The sequence below is a fragment of the Oncorhynchus gorbuscha genome, linkage group LG03 (assembly GCF_021184085.1).
Source record: "Oncorhynchus gorbuscha isolate QuinsamMale2020 ecotype Even-year linkage group LG03, OgorEven_v1.0, whole genome shotgun sequence".
In the NCBI taxonomy this organism is placed as follows: Eukaryota; Metazoa; Chordata; class Actinopteri; order Salmoniformes; family Salmonidae; genus Oncorhynchus; species Oncorhynchus gorbuscha.
In genome coordinates this window covers 69,975,301-69,983,379 of record NC_060175.1, presented here as the reverse complement: position 1 = coordinate 69,983,379, position 8,079 = coordinate 69,975,301, and the positions used below count along the sequence as shown (strand labels likewise).

The 8,079-nt window shown below is 43.6% G+C and overlaps 1 protein-coding gene across 2 annotated transcripts; it reads left to right on the top strand.

Annotated features, from left to right (window-relative positions):
• Positions 1–4: 4 nt before the first annotated feature.
• On the top strand, positions 5–2,994 carry LOC124031811 (zinc finger protein PLAGL2-like). 2 transcript variants are annotated; one of them, XM_046343498.1, is made up of 3 exons: positions 5–139; positions 1,070–1,217; positions 1,287–2,994. In XM_046343498.1, exon 3 carries the CDS (start codon positions 1,565–1,567, stop codon positions 2,843–2,845), a length of 1,281 nt encoding a protein of 426 aa, XP_046199454.1. In that variant the 5' UTR covers positions 5–139; positions 1,070–1,217; positions 1,287–1,564; the 3' UTR covers positions 2,846–2,994. The 2 variants fall into 2 exon arrangements, with proteins under 2 accessions (XP_046199454.1, XP_046199453.1); XM_046343497.1 differs by having other exon boundaries at positions 1,070–2,994.
• Positions 2,995–8,079: the final 5,085 nt, after the last annotated feature.

Below are 8,079 nucleotides of genomic sequence, written 5' to 3'. Positions count from 1 at the left end.
CTGACGTCACACTCCCATAATGCACGCGCTCTGAAACTCCAGCGCTGCACTGGAAAATCCAGGCCCTGAAAATAATAAAATAGTTTTACAAAATATCTCAGAGAAAAGGAACAAGAACCGATTCCCGAAAGTTTTAAAGGTACGTGTATGCCCATTTCTAACAGAAAGGTCCCAAATATAAGTCTGCCAGCCTGATAGTAAAAATCGACTCATGCCGAGCAACTTCGTGACATGAACTTGCTGAATTTCTTTGGCAGTTTTCAAATAGTAGTGAAATATGTATATTTCTGTTAATTACTTAATTACTATCTGTAATAATGAAAATCATAACTGTTCCGCTGGCGCTCACCAAATGTTCAGAATACAAAAGTGTTAAAAAAGTTTTTTTTAAATGTTCGTCCTTATCTTCGCACTACGTGCCACCATTACGTTTTTTCGATAATGAATTACATTAGCTAGTCTCGTTTATCGAGTTTTCTGTTTACTCTATATTCTAATTGACTAGCGTTGCGTGATTTAGATAGTCGTTTAAAAAACACATTTCTGAAACACATCATTAAAGATCATATACAGGTTGAGCAGCTCGAGTTGATGATTAACCATATGTTCGTTGTATTTAGACACTTGATTGGTTTTCAAGTGTTGCTAACATACCTTGTTTTACATTGTGTTGAGATCAGAGACGGTTTTGTAGTTAGAATTTTCTAATATAGAAAACCTTGGCTCATCATGCCACCCAATCTCCACAAGAGGGCACTATGACTAGAATATTGATCTGCAGCACTTGCACAATTATAACCATCGTTGTACTAAATCCCGAACTTCAACTTATTGCGACAGTTATCCTTTTTTCACTTGTGTAATTGCAAAATCCGAGGAACTCCATTACATTACAATTTCAAAGTAATTACTGAAGTACTATGTAATTACACTGTTAATACCAATGACATATGTCTATGGTTATTACACAGGTATAGGTATGGGGTGTGTCAGGCACCAGTGTGACTGTGGGTAATTTCATCACACAACAACTATAGGCTGATCTGTGCTTATTTGTGCTTATATATAGGGCTGTAATCATGAAGAACTGCCATTCACATTCAACCCCTTCTCTGGCTGGTGTGGCTGGATGAGACCTGGAGAAGAACCACACAACTTACCCAATAATTACCCTCTGGAGAGACACACACACACACATACAACTCACACAAGCTCAGGTAGGTTCATACACATCCAGTCCGAGCTTTAACGGCTGAGTGTTTGACTCCTCTCCTTTCATCGCACAGGCCCTATTGGGTTGCTATGGCAGCTGCTGCTGCAGAACCACCCCATCTGATAGAAGCTTGTACTGGAAAGGGAGACAGGCGGACAGACCGTCGCCTGGAGAGAGTACGAAACACTCCACTAACAGCATTCAGCAGCACTCAACACCCCACTCTCCATTAAGGGTGGAGCCAAGGTTGTCAAGTTTGAAGGTCCTCTCTTAAAATACCCCATGAGTCTGCTCAGGCTTATGCTCCGTTGCCCTCTGCAGAAGACCCAGCGCTGTTCCCTCTGCTAGAAGATGTTCCAACAGAAGGAGCACCTGAAAAGCCACCTGCAGGCCCATGACGCCAACAGGCAGGTGTTCCAATGTCAGGAGTGTGGCAAACAGTACAGCACTCAGCTGGGTTACCGGCGCCACCTTCTGGCCACTCACACCCCCACCTCCCTCTCTGGTGAGCTCCATTTCCAGGAGGGAGAGCCCACCCTGCTGGAGCAGCTAGGGAGCCACACCGACAGGCCTCAGCCACTGGGGGGTGCCACCGACGCCATCAGGGAGAGGAAGTATTCGTGCGAGCGTTGCGACCGACGCTTCTACACCCGCAAGGATGTGCGGCGCCACGCTGTGGTGCACACGGGCCGCCGGGACTTCCTGTGCCCGCGCTGTGCCCAGCGCTTTGGCCGCAGGGACCATCTGACACGCCACCTGAAGAAGAGCCACGTCCAGGAGGCCACACCCACCACCCCCACAGCCACACCTGCCCCCACCACACCTGGCCCCGTAAAGGAGGAACAGAGTCCTGTGTCATGTGGCATGGGGCCCCCCTCAAAGGAGCCCATAGAGACCTTCCCCATGGACATGTACAGCAGCTACCCCCTGCAGACCATGTCCAATCCAGGCATGGGCCACCACCACCATTCCCTCATGCAGGTTTCCCTGTCCACGGCCATGGGGGTGGGCCGCCACATGCCGGACCCCGCTCCCCATCCCCACCACCACCTTCCCCAGCCCCAGCAGCAACAGCAGCCTTATGGCCACATGCCCAGGTACCAGCATGGATCTACCTCATATCCCCACCCTGACACGGAGAGCTTTCTCATGGACCTGCAGAGTGGGCTGCCTCCACACCTGACCGCAGCCTCCTCCTCTACCTCCTCCTCTCCTCAGAGGGAGGTGCTCTCAGAAGCCCAGGGTGGGCCAGGGGCCGGGGACCCCCGCATTCTATCCAGGAGCCCCGCTCTCTCCTCGGCCGAGTTGTCATGCGCTGCTAACATGGACCTGGGTCCTCTCCTGGGCTTCCTGCCGTTCGGCTTGCCTCCCTACAGTGCTCATATGAGTATGGGAGGTCTGGTGATTGGCTACCCCTCTAGCTCCACCTCCACTGAGCCGCCCTCCTCCTCCAGTCCCCTGCCTTCTCAGGCCCCAGGAGGCCTTACCTTCCTGCAGCCTCCACAACCGCACACACCCCAGGGTCCCGGAACCCACAACCACAACAACAACCAGCTACCTCAGGGGTTCAGCAACCCTGGAATGAGCACTTCCACCTCCCTACCTCGCTACTACCAGGCCTTTCAACAGTGAGCAGCCTGATACCATGTGACCCACGTGATCTAACACCAGGCCAAGGGACACTTCAAATAGTCACGAATAAAGCCTCCAATAGAATATGAGTGTTTAGAACAGGGATGGGCAAGTGGAATTTTGTTGTCTCCTTTCTTTCTTTTTTAAATACATACATTTTCATTCTTTAAAACGATGCTGAAGAGCTCTGACTTTCGACGTGGCACCGTCATTGGATTCCACCTTTTCAACAAGTCAGTTTGTCTGCCTCAGTCAACTGTTCCAGACAGCAGGTGTCCACATGCTTTTCATTGTGTGGTGTATATGCTTTCAATGTGCTTGCATTTAAAAAAAAATTTTATTTTTTAAATACATACATTTTCATTCTTTAAAACGATGCTCATTAAGCTTTCGGTGGCAATAATTTCCATTATGACGTTGAACACAATGAACCACCTCATCAGTATTACCTCATCCGATTAAAATAAACTTGAGCAGAAGGAGAATAGGGGGAGTGTCTTTTAGCAACCCAAATGTTGTTTTACTGAAACCTGTTAGAAATAGGCCAAGTGGTTGCACTTTGGAAGGATCGCGTCAGGTCTATACAATGTGGACATAAGTGCTACATGACACCTGCCACTCATCTTGATTATTTTTTTTCAACAATGTGATTTACTTTGATGACAATTGTTATGCTAGATATATAACATCAGTTTGCATAACATTGTACTTTTGTGTCATCATGTAATGCTTATTTATACAAAAACTAGACATGTTTAATTTTTAAGTTACTTTAAAGAAGTTTCCTCTACCCAGTACCCCATTCCACTTATTTGGTCTGTTCCAGACAGTTTTAGCACACTGGTTCAAGTAATCAAGGGCTTGATTATTATTATAAACTGGGTGGTTTGAGCCCTAAATGCTGATTGGCTGAAAGCCGTGGTATATCAGACCGTATTCCACGGGTATGACACATTTATTTACTGTTCTAATTACATCGGTAACCAGTTTATAATAGCATTAAGGCACCTCAGGGGTTTGTGGTAAATGGCCGATATACCATAGCTAATGGCTGTATCCAAGCACTCCTTATTAAGTCGTGTATAAGATCAGCCTTGAACCGTGGTATATTGGCCATATACCACACCTCCTTATTGTTTAAGTTGACGTTTTAAATCAGCTGTGCGTGTTCTGGTATAGACCAAATAAGTGGAATTGCAGGGGGTACTCGAGAGGTTTGGCAAACACCTCTTTAGAGAGTTTTACTGAAATGGGTTTCATATTACTGCATATCAATGACTGTATCCTGTATTCAGTGAAATGTCGCACCGATGTCTTAAAAAATGCTACTGTTGTGCCTCTTGGATGCCTACTCTCGACTGTGTTAAAGCACTTATGACATTATGAAAGGAGAGAATTGATGTCTTAAAAAATGTTTTGTTCCTTTTACCTCAACAACATGCTCTCCTAGATGAACAGCTAAACAGAATGATGTCCTGTGGGGTTAGGGTAGGTCTATATCTTTCCAATTTACTTTGGCTCTGAGTTGTGCCATTAGATCTAAAGTGAAAATGTAGGTTTTATGAATCTAGTTGCTTTTTGTTGTTGTTGATACAACATACAGTGATATTAATTGACCCATATTCTTTCTACCTCTATACTATTATAGTATATGTTTTTTTTTCTGCCATATTCTGTCACCGGTGTAATCTAAAAATATAACAAGAAGTGTAACAAGCAGTACGGAAAATGTTGTATAACATCTCCTTGAACATTCTCTTTTACCAGTTCTCATGTATTATATCCTATCCTGATATGTAGATCTCTATTCCACACCCATGTTTATTTTATACTTGTTTGCCGCATTCCAGACTGACTACATTGCAGATGCCTGCCAGATCTCACAACACCTGGATAGGTGTTTTAAGATATCTGCCAACCACATCATATGATATAGCAATCTGATGCCCGGCTGTACAGTCGATGACGTAACATGCCACCATTGGTTGATGCATTGCACCTATCTGCAACGTAGTCGGCCCGGAACGTGACCGTTGACTACCTCAGAAAAGAGCAACTTGTTACTCTTCATATTATTGTGTAGAGTTTATTTTTTGTCAGTTCAACGAACGCACACTTTAGTACTAGATTTGTTTTGAGGTTAGCTTAGCATATTGACGGAAGGATGTTAGCACAATAATTAAGTTCCCATTATATTATGTTAAATGGTGATTTTGTTGTATTGAATTGCGGTGTTGCTTGCAGTAAAATGAGCTACTATTTAGGCAAACATCCCCGTTAGCTCTTAGGACTACCCTCTTGCTGTTTGTACCATCACCCTGTAGAAGAAGTTACAAAATAGGAATTGCTCTTATCATATTCTCTTTGAAGCATTTTCTTATTGTCAGAATGTGAACATTAAAGTACCACATAGATTGATTGATTTTTCACTATCGAACACATTTCCTCTATAGGTGTAATGTCATTTGTTTTGGCATGAATTTGCTTCCATACATTTCCACACGAAAAAGTACAACTATTAAAGAACATTTATGTACATTTTACGAGTCAAATAATGTAGCGTAGCCACTATTTAATCACACACGAGTTTATTTTACACAGACAGACCAAGATGAGGATCTTCTGACTGATTGTGAGGGAAGTCTTTACAGGAATGCTGTCGAACGGAAGAGGTCAGAAGCACATTTACAACATACAGTGAGCAAGGCAGGAATCTTTGTTGCATCTCATCAACTGGTAGACCAGAATCAATTTACATGAAGTTGGTTGCAGTGCAAAGACGATAAAACTACTGTAATGTAAACAATATATCTTCTAACCACAAAATGAACCAGAGTAACATGTGTGGTGTAGGAAATCTGTTGAACTGATGATCTTCCATAGTCTCTTCGCCAGGTATTTCTTCAGTAGGACCTGGGACTTCAGTACTATATTGCTGCCCTTGGCCTTCTCTGTAATGTTGTTGCGCCACGGGCATCTTAGACACTGTGCAGCACTTATTCGTCCTCTGGCCAAACAGGGAAACGGGTGGAAGTATTACAATTAAACTGTAATAATCACATACTTTTGTTAATGTAGTGTATATTAGACTCGCAGCATATAAGTGATGACCCCTAAGGTCCACATCTGTGGGGAAGGACACAAAGTCAAAGTTGACCACCTCTGGGACCAGAAATTCAGGGGTTCTAAAATTGACTCAGAGCCTACCCGTGACCTGTATCTGATTCCCAGGAAGAAAGAACATTTATTTTCAAGGTTACCTTTGAGAGAGCTACTCAAAATAAAGCCCCCAACACACACACAGCTGTGGAGAAAGGAGGGATTACCTTCTGACCAGCCCAAAGTCAATAATCTTCACCTGATGGCCAGTGTGATTCACACAAAGGATATTCTCCGGTTGTAAACATTGTAGTGGATAAAAGAACCATTGATTACTTTTCATGACACCGACACATGCATGAGTGCCTCCTTGATACATTGTGAGTCAAGTGGTGATTAAAATGTGTCTTGTCATTTGTGACAGTTGGTGGTGGGCCTTAAAATCTGGTTTGAGACGATGCATATCGAGACCACCATACTCACTTTCAGGTCGAGGTGGAGGACGTACAACTGATGCATGTAGCTGACCTTTTCACAGATTCGCTTGGCAAACACCATGGCATCCACCTCGGTCAGCGGTGCACTCTCATCCACGATCCTTTCAAACAGCTCTCCACCCTCAACACTGCCACACACAGACAGCACGCTGACCAACTCCGCTGCTCCTTTCCATTGTGTTATTTTATTTGATGGATGTAATGCACTTTGTTTCGTCATGTATCCATATTTGGGATGATTCTGTCTACTGTATGTACAGTGGGGCAAAAAAGTATTTAGTCAGCCACCAATTGTGCAAGTTCTCCCACTTAAAAAGATGAGGCCTGTAATTTTCATCATAGGTTCCATTTCAACTATGACAGACAAAATGAGGGGGGGGGGGGTCCAGAAAATCACATTGTAGGAATTTTTATGAATTTATTTGCAAATTATGTTGGAAAATAAGTATTTGGTCACCTACAAACAAGCAAGATTTCTGGCTCTCACATACCTGTAACTTCTTCTTTAAGAGGCTCCTCTGTCCCCCACTCGTTACCTGTATTAATGTTACCTGTTTGAACTTGTTATCGGTATAAAAGACACCTGTCCACAACCTCAAACAGTCACACTCCAAACTCCACTATGGCCAAGACCAAAGAGTTGTCAAAGGACACCAGAAACAAACAAATTGTAGACCTGCACCAGGCTGGGAAGACTGAATCTGCAATATGTAAGCAGCTTGGTTTGAAGAAATCAACTGTGGGAGCAATTATTAGGAAATGGAAGACATACAAGACCACTGATAATCTCCCTCGATCTGGGGCTACACGCAAGATCTCACCCCGTGGGGTCAAAATAATCACAAGAATGGTGAGCAAAATCCCAGAACCGCACTGGGGGACCTAGTGAATGACCTGCAGAGAGCTGGGACCAAAGTAACAAAGCCTACCATCAGCAAGGGCATTGAAGATGAAACGTGGCTGGGTCTTTCAGCATGACAATGATCCCAAACACACCGCCCGAGCAACGAAGGAGTGGCTTCGTAAGAAGCATTTCAAGGTTCTGGAGTGGCCTAGCCAGTCTACAGATCTCAACCCCATAGAAAATCTTTGGAGGGAGTTGAAAGTCTGTGTTGCCCAGCAACAGCCCCAAAACATTACTGCTCTAGAGGAGATCTGCATTGAGGAATGGGCCAAAATACCAGCAACAGTGTGTGAAAACCTTGTGAAGACTTACAGAAAACGTTTGACCTCTGACATTGCCAACAAAGGGTATATAACAAAGTATTGAGATAAACTTTTGTTATTGACCAAATACTTATTTTCCACCATAATTTGCAAATAAATTCATTAAAAATCCTACAATGTGATTTTCTGGATTTTTTTCCCTCATTTTGTCTGTCATAGTTGAACTGTACCTATGATGAACATTACAGGCCTCTCTAATTTTTTTAAGTGGGTAAACTTGCACAATTGGTGGCTGACTAAATACTTTTTTGCCCCACTGTATGTCTCTGAATGTCTGTATTTTGTACTTTAGTGTATGCTGCCAGCAAACCAAATCTCCCCTCAGGAGATCAGTAAAGTATATTAATGAATTGTTAATTTATTGATCCCTGTTAAATTATATGTAGAATGTTGGGAAGCACTACAGTGTAA